At 29.1% G+C, this 15,990-nt stretch overlaps 1 protein-coding gene across 1 annotated transcript in view; it reads left to right on the forward strand.

The window, feature by feature from the left end:
• LOC118199199 (dynein axonemal heavy chain 3-like) overlaps positions 1–15,990 on the forward strand; it is a 229,218-nt gene that overhangs the window by 96,292 nt on the left and 116,936 nt on the right. Inside the window, exons 34-38 of the mRNA XM_085820011.1 lie at positions 3,214–3,345; positions 5,012–5,275; positions 8,181–8,465; positions 13,203–13,360; positions 15,797–15,877. Of these exons, the coding sequence (XP_085676137.1) occupies positions 3,214–3,345; positions 5,012–5,275; positions 8,181–8,465; positions 13,203–13,360; positions 15,797–15,877 (920 nt within the window). The remainder of the gene's footprint in view (positions 1–3,213; positions 3,346–5,011; positions 5,276–8,180; positions 8,466–13,202; positions 13,361–15,796; positions 15,878–15,990) is intronic.

The following is a 15,990-nucleotide window of genomic DNA, read 5'->3' on the forward strand; positions in this document are numbered from 1 at the left end:
ATTTTGGGTCGCGAAGCATATTTTTTGGGTTGCGCTAAGTCAAATTAAAAAAAACTTTTAATATACAAAAATAAGTAATACCAACACCTACTAGAAGAGTTTTTTTCTAATACAAGTTATTCTCTAAAATAATGCATTGGTTTTACCGCTCTTCGCGAATGGCCTTCTAGAAGTGACATCCAATTTCTGTCTTATGGCTTTCTTCTATGAGGTGTTGGTAATACTCACGCCATTGCTTTACGTGCGCGCAGACACAATAAGGTTGTAGGTAACATAGTCATTCTCCGGTAGTGACACCTTTTGGTAAAAATTAAAAGCGCTTTCAATCAGCTACTTTTACTTCGACTTTTAAGAAACCGGGGAATTTCCGTTGGTTGTAAACATGTAAGCAGATATTATCGATTTAACTCGTGTGAATAAAGAAGTAATAACGGAAAATTGTATTCTGTTAATTTCTGTTTGCATATTAATGATATTTACGTAAAAAAGTTGCACTCCGCTGCAAGTTCTTTGTCAAAAACTCGTTTCTGTGTATTATGTTGTGAATAACAGGGGAACGTGTAATAATCATGAAACGTGAATACAAGCATTTTAGAAACAATTTTTGTCTGTTTATTAAAAGTGGAGTGATCAAGCTGCAGTGCGTATTGTAAAATTGTAATCACCCTAAAATGGCAAAACGGGAATACAAGGAAGCATTTTTAGAATTAGGGTTTACTTGCATTTATGATGGAGGAATGAACAAGCCGCAATGCGTTTTGTGCAGTGAAATACTAAGTAATGAATCGATGAAACCGAACAAAATTAAAAGATATTTTGATGCAAAACATAAAAATGTTTCCTTTGAGGGAAAAGATCGTACTTTTTTCGAAAGAAAAGAAGCTGATTTAAAAAGACAGCGTTTAGATGCACCAAGTAGTAATAGTTTTCTAATTTCTACCAAACAAGCTACACTTGCTTCTTTTTATGTGGCTTGGCATATTGCAAGACAAAAGAAACCCCATAATATTGCTGAAAAACTTATAAAACCTGCTGCCATTGACATGGCACGTATCATGTGCGGAGATGAAATTTCAAAGAAATTACAAAAGGTACCATTATCAAATGATACAATTCGTTTACGAATTAATGATATGTCGTTTGATATTAAGAATCAACTTATTTCTGCTATAAAAATTGCTGGTTTATTTAGTATTCAACTGGATGAAACGACAGATGTAAGTAACGATGCTCAACTAATGGTTTACATGCGGTATCCAGGGTTAACAGATATATAGGAGGATTTTTTATTTTGCAAATCAATGTCAACAAAAACTAGAGGTGAAGATATATTTCTCATTGTCGATTCATTTTTTAAAGAAGAAGGTTTAAATTGGAATCAGTGTTTCAGTATTTGCACCGACGGTGCAGCTGCCATGACAGCATCTCAAAAGGGTTTTTCGACAAGAGCAAAACAAATGAATTTACAAATTTTATCGGTTCATTGTTTTTTACATAGACAAAATCTTGCTTAAAAAAATTTATTGCCCGAATTAAGTATCGTTTTGGATGAAATTGTGTTATGGTAGTCAATTTTATAAAATCAAGAGCTCTTAACTGTAGAATTTTCCGCGAACTGTGTTCAGAATTTGGTGCAGAATACGAACATTTATTATTTTAGTTCCGGGGCAAAGTTGTTCAAAAAGTATTATCATTGCGGACAGAAGTCGAATTTTTTTTTTTTTTTTTTTTTTTTTTGAGAGAAAAGAAACACCCATTAGCATCTAAATTCTCCGAGTTGAAGTGGATTACTCAAGTTGCTTATTTGGCAGATATTTTGTTTGAAATAAATAATCTAAATACATCTATGCAAGGACGTAATCATACTATTATTGAATTAACTGAAAAAATTACATGTTTTAAAAATAAACTCAAATTATGGAGAAATAAGGTTGAAGTAAAGAAACTTGCTTCATTTCCGACTCTTAATTTACTTGTTGAAGACAAGAATATTAATATCACAGATTTTGAAATACAGAAAATTATTATCAATCATTTAGAAAAACTAATAGCAGACTTTGATCGGTATTTTCCTGCAGACGATGTTTTTAAATATAATTGGGTTCGAATGCCATTTGATTTTGATGTAAGTGATTTGCATGAGGAATTTGTTAATATTAATCAATTTCAAGAACAATTAATAGAAATTCAAAGTGACCAAGCACTTCGATACAATTTTTACAAAAACACTCAATCTTTATGTGCTTTCTGGTTAAATCTAAAAACCGAAAAGCCAATAATTGTTAAAGAAGCCCTAAAAGTATTATTGCCCTTTTCAACAACATATATGTGTGAGGCTGGTTTTTCGGCTCTCTGTGTAATCAAAAACAAGCACCGGAACAAGTTAAATCCAGAATTTAACTCGTGTGAATAAAGAAGATTTAAGGTGCTCCTTGACAAGCATTCAACCCAGGTTTGCAGATCTTTCAAAATGTATTCAAGCACAAGGTTCTCATTAAAAGCGTATAAAATGTTATTATAAGATTAAATTTCAATTATTTTTAAAAAGTTTTAAATTTATTTGGTTTGGTCAATAAAAATATTAAAAACACTTGATTATTTATTAAATTTTTCTTGGATCAAAAGTGCTTTTGTTTAACTTTATTATTATAAAAAAAATAAAAAATTTGTAAGTTAAATAAGTCATCATTGTAAGATTAAAGGTTTTTACAAATATGCTCTAAAATAAAGCAATGAAAAAATATTGACTTTTTTTGAGTCGCGACATAAACATTTTTCTCAAATTTGGGTCGCGGCTCAAAAAGGTTAAGAACCACTGCTTTAAGCTCACAAAACAGTCATATTTGCAGCATTTTGTTTATTTCATTTTAATTTTTTATATAAATTTTACTTATTTGTTTATTTTTATTTTCATTTTGAAATGCAATGTCTAAAAAAGATTCACACTTTCCAAGTAAAAATTTGAGTCATGAAATTAACATTCAGTTCATTGTCTCAGTAATAAATAATAGTAATGATAGAAAGATAGTGCAACACAATGTATAATAGTAATGATGGAAAGATAATGCAACACAATCTATAATATAATGATAGAAAGATAATGCAACACAATCTATAATAGTAATGATAGAAAGGTAATGCAATACAATCTTTCCATGACAAGCATATCAGGGACCTATATTAATTTCATTAAAATGCATTATTGTGTTTTAGCTGTGTCTGATGAGTGGAGAAATAATCCAAATGAGTTCATCCATGAATCTCATTTTCGAACCTGCTGATCTAGAACAAGCTTCCCCTGCTACAGTGTCTCGTTGTGGTATGATATATATGGAACCGCATCAGGTACAAATAAAAACTATATTTTCATACTTTTACTATGATTTGCTAATACTTTACATTCTGTTCAAATGCAGAAGAAAAGTATTAATTTAATTACATTTTGCAGTCACTTAGTTTAATATTTAGCAAAATAAGTCACATGAAAATTATTAAAAGAATCTCCTAAAGTTCATCTCATGTCTGAAAAGAATGCAGCTTAAAAGACCACATTGAATATTATTGCACTGAAATATTAAATTCATCTCTGTAAGTATACTATTAAATTTTCACAGAATCTGTTTCAAATCAGTGCATATTGATACCAGGAATACTATTTCAATTAGAAATTTTGTAGCTTAGTTGTGAAAATACAGTTATATCATAGAAATCTACTCAAAAGTGATCCAATTCATAAAATTCAGTGGGTTATATTTTGATATTCTTGGATTAATTTCAAGCAGAAATTGATCCAAGAGGTTTTGAAAATGAAACATATCAAGGATTGAAAGAAATTTCAAGAAACTCTATGCATTTGCTTAAATTCATTCGGAAAGAGGTATTTTAAATAGGTGGTCCTAATAAGGTCTAAATGAGGAATTTTTTAGATACAGCATAATTTTTCTAAGATCTTTTTTACATGAGAATTGTGTATTGGATATTTCTACTTTCTTTTCTTTTGAATTTAAGGCATTTCATTTGTAGTGGTTAGAAAATCAGGTACTGATTCTTGTCAAATAATTGTCATTTTGAATATGTATGTTGTAAATATCTCTTTTTTTTCCTCTGAATTATCAATTTTTTAACAAATTTTCTTAGTTCATCATATTGGTTTATTATTTATTTATTTATTTTCTTCAATACTCTTACTGATTACTGATGGCTGTAATATTTCTAAAATCTTTTCTTAATTAAATGGATTAAAGCTGTGTAAAAGATACCTATTTTTACCTGGGAAGTAAGGAATCTACATTGGTAGTAAGCAGGTAGTTAGCCTACTTTTTTGCATCCTCTCATTTGTGCTGTATGCACTTTTTTATTTAATCATTTGCATGTATTTGAATGTTATTATCTGATTATATATTTTGTCTTTTATCACTCAGTTATCAGTTAGCTATCTTTCAAAATAGCATCTTAAATTTTTTAATTGTTATTTGAGCGGTTCTTAATAATTTATGAACAAGCAAATTTTTCCATTTTCCAATACATTATATATTTGTTCTGCATAAAAAAAATTTCTCTTTAAAATACTAAAAAATTTTGATTTCTACAAAATATATATATTTTTAAATTTGGTATATTTTAACTATGTATAAGTATTTTAATATTATTTGCTATCAGTTAGTTTTTAGAATTTTCATTTTATTAAAAATACATACTTAATACATTTTATACGTGTATCTGTTACTTTAAGTATTTGATGAGTTTGAAATTGTATCTTATATTTCATTTTATGAAGATTAAAATATCATTGAAGGGGAATTAAATTTTGTAGTTTTGTTTTACTAATATGTATTTGTATTTATTTACTTATTAGTACATCTTCCTTTTCATGTATGTATTCAATACTTTTCAAAGGTATATCAAAACAAAAAGCTTATCTTTTAAAATATAGTGTGACAGCAATATATAAATTCAAGTTTTTTAATGCAATGATCTAATTATGTAATTTATGTCTAATTTATTTTTAAAGCTTGGATGGAGACCTTTGAAAGATTCTTATTTGAATTCTCTAATGGAATTGAAGCTCTCAGAAGAATGTATTTCTTTGATTGATGATTTGTTTGAGTGGTTGGTAGAACCTTGCTTAATTTTTATAAAACAGCATTGTGTGACCTTCCTTAAAACTTCAGACATCCATTTGGTTTATTCTTTAAAGAGACTTTTTGATTGCTTGTTAAAGGATATGTTAGCTGCTCAACCTCGAGATTTGGATGAAGCAGTTCGAATTGTTGATGTAAGAATAAATTTTATTTTCTGCAATTTTATAATAACTATTCTAATAAGCAATTTAATATATTATAAAAAATCTTTTAATGATTACTTTTTATCTGTGTTCCCTTTCTCAGTTTTTATAGATAAAAATTAAATTTCCTTTAATTTCCTAATTTTATATGGACCTTTAAATTTTAAATTATAATGGTGAAGAAGTTTAATTATCGAATTGCAAAGGACATTCCCACAATTTTTTCATTTGATTAAAATAACGAAATGATATTATTTTTTGCTTATATATGATGCACAGTATTTTGCTCTTGAATTGTGATTGTATTAACAGTGAGTCAACTAGTATTATTTCTTTTATTAAAATTTGCTCCAAATTTGCTTTGCGTCCAAAATAAATTATACTGTATTCCATTTTCCTAGAAATCCAATTCAAGTTACATTTCTTCTGGCATAAAAATTTTGAAATGTATTCAAAAATTGAAGTGATCTTGCCACAAAATATCAAATCTATTGAAGAAACTAATTATTTGTCTTAAATCTACTTTTTTGTTCCTTTATTATGCCAAAGTTAGCTGACAGTCTGTTGTTTATAGTTACTTGGATACTCATTGCTGGGGTGGGCTGCTTACTTAATTATGAAAAACATCTCTTCAAAAAATGATGTTGATAATCTTATTGATGACTGTCACAACTGATTTTTGCTCAAAACTGTTAAATGTAGAAAAAATATTTCTTAAGAATGCTACATTAATTCTTTTCTTGGTGTCAAAAACTTTATCTATAAAAAAGTTTAGTTTTAGAATGCCCAATAATTCATAAGCATTATTTTAACCATAAATTCTGCTATAAAATATTGCAATTTTATAGTAAATGATAATGCTAATTATATGGAACAAATGCATGCATTAGAGCAATATTCCTGATAAATATCAACTATGCATATTGACTCTGTGTAGTTTAACTCACATGCTTGGATATATTTTCATTATTCTTAAATTTTGAAACAGCACTTTATATGCTTCTTCATGTTTTATTCATGCATTTATTTATCATAGTTCTATTATGCAATAAGAATTATATCATTTTTTATATTTAAATTCAATAATGTAGGGTGATTCAAAAACATCAGGCAGAAATGTAGAGGGACCTAAATAAGCAGATTTTCGTATGGAATGGGTGTGCAGAAACGATGTATTGAGGTAATATAAGGCACTGTTGATTAGTAAGTAAAAGCAGTATGCACCATTACAGAAATGCAAAGCTCGGCAATATGCATTTTGTGTACAAGGCTGCAGATTAAATAGAGCAGCTGCTCGAAGGAGGTACAAAGAACAATTCCTGAGTATCGCCTTTAAGCAGCTGTTCTGTTTGAGAGCAGTTGCATAGATGAAATACCAATCAGTGAGCTATGCATTTATGTAGTGATGCATGCTGTTTGAAATTTATATCAGGAGTGATGATTTAAGCCAGCAGAACACTTTTACCTACTCCTCAACTACAACCTGTACAACCTCAACATACTATTTCTGCACACATATATCATTACTTTGTTTTTTAGTTTGAATGCATCTTTAATAAAATTATTCATTAGTGTTTTCTTAAAGGAATCCAATTGCATGAATGAATTATTGTTTTTTTTAAAAAAGATATAGTTATTTATATAGTGAATGTTTAAATTCTGTATTCTTCTTGTTTTTCTTGATGTTCTTTTTTTTTTTTTTTTTTTTTTTTTTTTTTTTTTTTTAGTCCAAAGGGATTTGAATCCCGAAGGACTATTAGTTTCGTTTTGGCATTTTGCTTCGGACTCATAAATGTCGGTTCACTTTTCAAACTGTTGCCACAAAATGTTAGAGTCCTGCATTATATTTGAAGAAATTAAATAATGAAAAATCTGCATAAATGTATGTATATTTCTCGTATTGTGATAAAACAACGGTACATAGAATCATCAAATTTTGAATAACGTAATCCTCCAACGAATATGTGCATGTGGAAGACCAAATTTGAAATATGAAATTTGTTTTATGATCAATTTCCTATTTTTTAAAACTTTGACGAATTTTTGATTAACAAACTCAAGGATTTCAAAGCAAGCAATGGCAACATTGTGCAGAAAAAACATTTTTATCTCCAGCGCGTGAGTCTCTGTATCGGAAATTCTAAAGATATGCTCATTTTAAAACTATTTTGCGATATTGCTGTTGCACTGGATCTTATGGTTTAAGTGCGAGGAACATGATATTTAATAAAGAAAGGTAACACACAAAATGTTAAAAAACGCCCCTTTGGACGTAATTTAAAATCTGAAACATTTCAGTTTTTTTTTTTTTTTTTAGGGGTGGGGGTGGGGGTGGTAGATTATAACTAAAAAGTATAAATTAACATTGTTTTATTATCTAAAAATAAAAGTGATATAAGCCTATGGTGCATATTTTTTTATGTGTCCTAATTTTATATTAGTTTATTCCACAGAATATTCCAGTTAACATTTTTCAAGCTTCCATGTTACTTAATATAAAAAGCAACCCATTGCACAAAATATAATTATTGGATATTTTATTTCCCAGAAGGGATATTAAACTGTTATTATTTAAGGTCATTTATGTTTAAGAATGTGCTTCAAATTATATGCTTCAAATATCCATTTCTCTTCTCAAGCTAGAAATTTTGTTCCTTGAGTTTATACATAAATGATCTCTTCATAAAATAAATTGTTAAAAAATAGAATTGTTTTACACAAAAGTAGGCATTAGAAACTATTAAAACTATGCATTTTTCATATTTTTTAAATTTTAGTTTCATATATGTATTGGTATTATACAGTAAAAGAATAATCTTTATGAATTATAATCATTAATATACTTCTAAATATAGTGTTTAATTATATTAATTAATATTATTTTTTAATTTCATAGACTTTACGTGGTATTCAAGCATTCTTCATTTTTTCACTTGTTTGGAGTATTGGAAGTACTATGAACAGTAGCAGTCGAATACAATTTGATGGATTCTATCGAAATTTACTGATTGGTAATTTCGAGGAATACCCTAAGCCTAAATCATTCAAATTAACTAAACAACAAATTTTCCCTGAAAATGGATTGGTTTATGATTACCTCTTCAATGAAAAGACTAATTCATGGATTGGATGGTTAAATACTTTAGACAAGGAAGAACTTGAATTACCACCAGATGCCAGGGTACAGTATTTTTTTACAAGAATATTGAACTGCTGAACAGTAGAAGTATAGTTATCCTTTCTATATTATTTTATTGGCATTGGAGAACATTGCTGTAGCCTGAGTATTCAGGATTTCAGTGTCAATAAGTTTTCCTTTAATACATTATGTAATGTAACTTTTTAAATAATGCAGTAAAAATAAACTATTTTTAATAAGAATTTTTAAGTTAATCTTCAGCGAAACTCAGTGGCCTATTACAGTAACAAGGATAGAAATACCAAAAACCTTCAGAAGATCAAAATTCGTTTTAAAACTGTCAAAACTCTCGAAATTTCGGAAATGCAAGCCTTGAGGACTAAAAATTTTTCTAAATATGGAAGTAATGTTATGAGCAATGAAAGAAGACTTTTTAAGGATCTTACCCATAAGGGTAACACTTAAGCACTTTTTCAAATCCACAGATACAGTAGGTCAGCAAATAAGCAATGAAAAAAAATTAAGCTCGAAAAATTTCCTATCCCCTGAGAATGCACTCTATCCTAGCATAATTTGATCATATTTTGTTCAAGCATACCATTTCATAGCATGTGACAATATTCATAGTTGATAGCATTTCTTTTTATGAGAATAATTTGTCTAAAATATTAAATGATGGAGTAACTTGAGGCAGAATAATAAGAAAGGAAGTGCATTAAAGTGCAAGTAAAAATTGTCACATGACAGAAGCTTATATAGTCAGTCAAATTTTTATTTACTCATAATCTGATGAATTGAAATAACTTTACTCTGTGACTTTGCTGCTAATTTTATTGTTAAACATTGATTAATTGTTAGTATATGTTTTTGGCTTGTAGCTTGTTTGTTTCAGTAGACATTATGAAACTAAGACACAATAATTAAGACACAATAACACGCCGAATAAATACTAATTCAGAAGTCAAACAAAAACCAGCGTATTATTTGCAAAATTTTCACAGGACTAGTTTCGATGGTTTTACCGAACCACCATCTTCAGCTGCAAAACCGCAAATGAACAAGATTAGGAAATAATGATTAGATAAGATAAGAAAGCCTGGACAAGAATAAGCAAGTGGTGCCATCTGTTGGTGAAACCAGAACTAAAACATAATTTCTTTAAAGGCCGAAGGCAAATTTGGATTGGAATTAGGATCGTTAACTAGAACAGAAAGATTTTTATGAATGTGAAATGCCTCTAGAAAATCCAGTTCTCCAATGGAAGATGTTTTTTGAATAATTTTGGCAGCAGAAAAACGGAAAGTGTGGTTTTCGGACCAACAATGTTGAGCAACAGAAGACTTCTGTGTTTCCTTTTTTCTAACATATGCCTCATGTTCCTTGACGCGAAATTTTAAGGCTCTCTTAGTTTGGCCAATGTAAATTAAACCACACTGGCAAGGAATCCGATAAATACCCCAGGAATTCATATCTGGAATGGGGTCCTTGAGTATGGAACTTGGAATTTTACTGATGGGAGAATAAACAACCCGAAAGTTAAATTTCTGCAAAATATGTGCAACTTTATAGCTAATTGATGGAAAGAAGGGAATGACAACAGAATTTTTATAATCTCCTAAAACAAGAGTGTGCCTTTTAGTGTGTTGAGATGAGAATTTTTTAACTGCTTGATTAATAATGTTGGGTGGAAAGCCCCTGTCAATAGCTATTGCTTTTAAATAATTTAGTTCTTCATCAAGGGCTAGTTTGGAGGAGCAAACTTGAAGAGCACGAAAAACATAGGAATAAAATGAAGCTAACTTTTGTTTAGTCGGATGACATGATTTAAAGTGTGGTGGAAGGCAAGCTTGCAATTTAACAGAATTCTTGAAACGCGACTCGAAAGTTTTTGATTAGATTTGATTTTTTTTTTTTTTTTTTTTTTTTTTTATTATTATTAGCTTGCCTTACTTCGGTCCGTCATAAGGGATACACGTCAACAATTGTCCAAAATTGAACGTGAACTCTATAAGCTTCATCTGGAACTCGCTAAATCATATCCAAAATTCACTGCCCTTGAACAAAAGTCTTGGTCTAGAACGGAGAATGCAGTTAACCGTCATAAAAACACCCTTGCAGTTAAATTCGAAAAACTTGTTTTACAATCTTCCAGTTCAAGTAGTTCAAAAAATCTTCCCATTGTAAACATCAAGCCGATAGTTAATATTTCTAATGTTAGTCTTTCAGAAGAACAAGAGAGAATTCTAAAATATAATTTTAACTTCTCACAAACCTGTAAACCCTCGATTCCAAAGATTTTGGCTCCTATCGAAAAAGCTTTCAAGTTCAGTAAAGTTTCAGATTCACAGAAAGAAATGATTAGGCATCTTATCGCTCATAATGTGAAATTCAATAATAAACCTTTGAAACCAAATCTAACTGCGAGAGAAAGAGCTACAATGCGCGAAATTCATTCTAACCCGGATATTATCATTTCAAAGGCCGACAAAGGTGGCCAGATAGTCATCATGGATAAGAACACTTACATCGATGGTGTCACTAAACTCTTAAACGAAGGACCATATAATCCGATCCCTAAAGATCCTTCACCTTCCGACTTGTCAAAAATAAAAACTGCGATCAAATCTTCGCAAATCATTTCAAGCAACTTAAAACATTCGCTTATCCCATCTGTTGCGAATTGTGCCAGATTATATGCTCTTCCCAAAATTCATAAAAGTGGTATTCCTTTCCGCCCTATTGTATCAAATTTAGGTACTGCCTCGTATCCCTTAGCTAAATATTTGGTTTCTAGATTTTCCACTCTCTTAGACAATAACATTTACACCATAAAAAATTCAATAGAGTTTGTAAAAAAGGTTAAAAACATTTCTCCTAGTAATTTACTCATGGTTTCTTTTGATGTAAAATCATTATTCACCAATGTTCCGGTGGAGGGTGCATTAAGATGTCTAGAAACCAGACTTCGCGAATTTCATTTCTCTTGCATCGAAATTGATGAGCTAATTTCTCTCACTCAACTCTGTTTGAAACAAACACATTTTGTTTTCCAAAATAAATATTACAAGCAAACTGAGGGATTAGCCATGGGAAGCCCCCTCAGTCCCATCCTGGCTGATATCTACATGCATTATTATGAATCAAAATTGTTTGAAACTTTAAACTTCCCGGCATGGTTCCGCTACGTAGACGATACTTTTACCCTGTTTGAAGGTAATAAAGATGATTTAAATAAAGTTCTTTCAACAATGAATTCTATTGATCCTGCTATTCAGTTCACTTTTGAACTTGAGACTTGCAATTCTCTTCCGTTTCTCGACATTCTGGTCACACGTAACACATCCAACTTCAGTACTACAGTTTACCGTAAACCTTCATCGGTTTGCCTTCCACCAGACTTTAAATCATGTCATCCGACTAAACAAAAGTTAGCTTCATTTTATTCCTATGTTTTCCGTGCTCTTCAAGTTTGCTCCTCCAAACTAGCCCTTGATGAAGAACTAAATTATTTAAAAGCAATAGCTATCGACAGGGGCTTTTCACCCAACATTATTAATCAAGCAGTTAAAAAATTCTCATCTCAACACACTAAAAGGCACACTCTTGTTTTAGGAGATTATAAAAATCCAGTTGTCATTCCCTTCTTTCCATCAATTAGCTATAAAGTTGCACATATTTTGCAGAAATTTAACTTTCGGGTTGTTTATTCCCCCATCAATAAAATTCCGAGTTCCATACTTAAGGACCCCATTCCGGATATGAATTCCTGGGGTATTTATAGGATTCCTTGCCAGTGTGGTTTAATTTACATTGGCCAAACTAAGAGAGCCTTAAAGTTTCGCGTCAAGGAACATGAGGCATATGTTAGAAAAAAGGAAACACAGAAGTCTTCTGTTGCGCAACATTGTTGGTCCGAAAATCACACTTTCAATTTTTCTGTTGCCAAAATTATTCAAAAAACATCTTCCATTGGAGAACTGGATTTTCTAGAGGCATTTCACATTCATAAAAATCTTTCTGTTCTAGTTAACGATCCTAATTCCAATCCAAATTTGCCTTCGGCCTTTAAAGAAATTATGTTTTAGTTCTGGTTTCACCAACAGATGGTGCCACTTGCTTATTCTTGTCCAGGCTTTCTTATCTTATCTAATCATTATTTCCTTTCTTGTTCATTTGCGGTTTTGCAGCTGAAGATGGTGGTTCGGTAAAACCATCGAAACTAGTCCTGTGAAAATTTTGTAAATATATCGCTGATTTTTGTTGTTTGACTTCTGAATTAGTATTATGAAACTGTTTCATGGGAGAATTTCTATTATTATCTTTTTTACTAATTACATGTGAAGCTTTACTAAAAACTGAAAATCAAGTTTTTATTAAAATCAAAATTTCCATTCAAAAAATCTTGTAGACAATCCATCAGCAAAGCAGTATCATATATGTATTTCAGATTATTAGATTCAAGCGATAAGCATCATAACAGAATACTAATTTCTAGCTCCAAAGTTCAATATTTAATAATTCATATACCATAACAATTCTTTCAAGAATTTGACTCTAATTAAAAGATTAATTTAAGGCTCATTGATTGTTCTTTTTATTTCAGTTATAATATATATACATTTATTTGTTTTTCATTGGTCAGATTTGATCTGAATTTTACTTTGTGTTATTGTTTTCAATGACTGCATATTCTTAAATTATCTATTAAAAAGTGCATTTGAGGAAAAAAGATGTATATTGATGATAGGCTATAATTTTTACTGTATTTTCTATTTGCAGTTGAATGAATTGATTATTCCTACAAATGAAACAGTACGTCAAAAATTCATGTTGAAAATGTACACTTCTCATGATATACCTATACTTTTTGTTGGACCTACTGGAACCGGAAAATCAGCATTAACTAACAATTTCTTAATGCACCTTCCAAAAGAAAAGTAAGTTAAGAGATAATTAAAAAAATTCTATCAATATTTACATATTATCCATTAAATGCATGGTTTGTTTAATTTTCTTTGCATTATATCTGTTAGTTAAAAATAATAATAATCTAGTACTTTTCCCTGTAAATTTCAATAATATCAATATCTGAAGAAAATTTATTGAATAAATGAGATACAAAGATATTTTTATTAATTATTAAGAATACTTTATTATTATAGCTTGCTTAAATATAATTGTTCAGGATATAGATGAATTTTATAAATTTATACTAAATATTGCTTCTCTTTAATCAACTGTCTTGTGCTCTGTATAAATAGGTTCTAAGAGAAATAAACAAAAACGTAAGATAGTAACTAACCATTAATCTAATAATTAATTATTGGATTATTAATTCAAAATTAATGCTAAAATTAAACTATTTGCAAAATTTAGAAATTTATTTATTTATTTATTTATTTATTTATTTTTATAATCGATTTTCATAAATCGATTTCATTTCTTTCTGATCATGCTGTAAAATATTACTCAGAATTTATTATTCTTTCAAATACGATGTCGCTTGCCAATCATAAGAAATAGAATTTTGCAATAACTCATTTAATTGCATTATATCACTTAATAGAATGTATTCTTGTTTTTTGGTAAAATTTCCATTAAAGAAAATTCAGAATACTTGAAGAAAAATTGTTTAAGGGCAACTTATGTAGAAGGAGAGCCTTGGATTGATTAGAGCAAAGCACACAAGAACTATCTGCCTAAAAGGAGGGATACTTTCATAAATGACTTTCTAAGGGACACTGCCTCTTTTCACATACGATCTTAATCACTTGACCTCTGGTAAGACCAGAGGACCTTAAGGATTATAGAGTGAACTAATAAATTCATAAAATGCATTATCTTTTGCTTCAATTCTGACTATAGAAACTTAATAAAATCAAGCTAAATCAAGATTATTATTTTAATGTATTTATCCATTTCTTCAAATAATAAAATCATCAAAATTAAAGGACATTTAGCACCAGCATCCTTAAATATTAAATCATTCATATGGCATATTATGTATTTGTTATGTAATGCCATTGCCTGAGGAATTAAAACTTTTTCACTCTAAATAGTTTCAGACTGGGTCTAAATCACAGCCTTATAAAATAATTGCATACTAAATTATTTCAGGGTCTTCTTGAATTTAGTATTATTTGCATTATATGTTCTGTATTTTAGCATGCATACTTATATCAAACCGCCATATCTGTATCATAATATAATCCAATTTTTGATATTTTTATTATATTGGATAAAAATAAATTTAAGCACTTCAAGTAAACAATTAAAAGGGCCCAAATTTTACTTTGTGGGCCTATTAGATGCCAGATACGGGAAATCACTGAGCATTATTCTAAGCTTTTCATGATAGCTTTTATTTTTTATCCAATGCATAATATTAATACAAGATGGATGCCTTTAAATCTGTCATTGTAAGTGAAATAAATTGATGGCATAAGAAAATATTATGAATTATATTTTGTCTTAAAAACTATATTGCAATATGATCATACTTCTGATCACTTATTTCAGTAATAATGTCATATCCTTTTAGAATTAACTTAAATGTAACATAAATGCCTAAGTTGGCTTATTGCCAATAAAATCTCATTCCAATGAACATTAAGCAATGTGGTTGAACACTCTTAACTCCACTTATACACAAAAGCATTATTCAACAAATATTTTAGAGATTTCGACAAATTAAAAACTTGAAGACAAGTCACATAGCCTAGAAATATCAAAAAATAGGGAAAACTTTAGTATTTTTATGTGTAAAATATGTGTATATACTAATCTATTTTATCATTTTCTGTCATAAAATATATGCAAATTCAAAACAGTTTTAATTTTTTGTCCACTGTTAACAATACATGTAACATCTGCCTTATATTTAATTATGCAAAATAAACTAACAAATATTTTATTGTAAGAATATAGCATATAATGCATGTAAAAAGTATGTATTAACATACTGTAAAATACTGTAAAAAGTATGACCGATAAAGTTTCTGGTTAGTAACATTACTAACCAGAAACTATAATTAGTTATTATTAGACTATAATTAGTTAAAACTGAAAAGTCAAAATTTATAAGTAGATTTTTAACATGATATCAAATATCTTTTATCTTACAATGCTCAAAAACTTGACTATATTTAAATGCATTCTATTTTATTTACAATATGTACTGTAAATATGATTTTTTATATTTATAATATATAGTTTATATCTAAATTTTATTTATTAAATATTTAATTTTGCAGATGCATAGCATAATAGACTTTATAAATATAGCTAGTTCAAAGTAAATGATTTTAGTAGATTTATGGTGCACAGTTTTCTCTTATTTTGTTATTTAAATGCTAGTTTTTCCCCTCTTATAGATATCTCCCCAACTGCATTAATTTTTCTGCTCAGACAACTGCTAGTCAGACTCAAGACATTATTATGAGCAAACTTGACAGGTAATAGCTACTTTATTTTTTTTAACAATTTATATTTTTCTTCCCTTTTTACTTCCTTGTGGGAAGGGAAGAAAGTATTGCAATCACAATAAATTTCACGTATCATTTTCAAT

Source organism: Stegodyphus dumicola, chromosome 7 (genome assembly GCF_044657685.1).
Source record: "Stegodyphus dumicola isolate Sdum_Otavi_A_Nest chromosome 7, ASM4465768v1".
Classification (NCBI taxonomy): Eukaryota; Metazoa; Arthropoda; class Arachnida; order Araneae; family Eresidae; genus Stegodyphus; species Stegodyphus dumicola.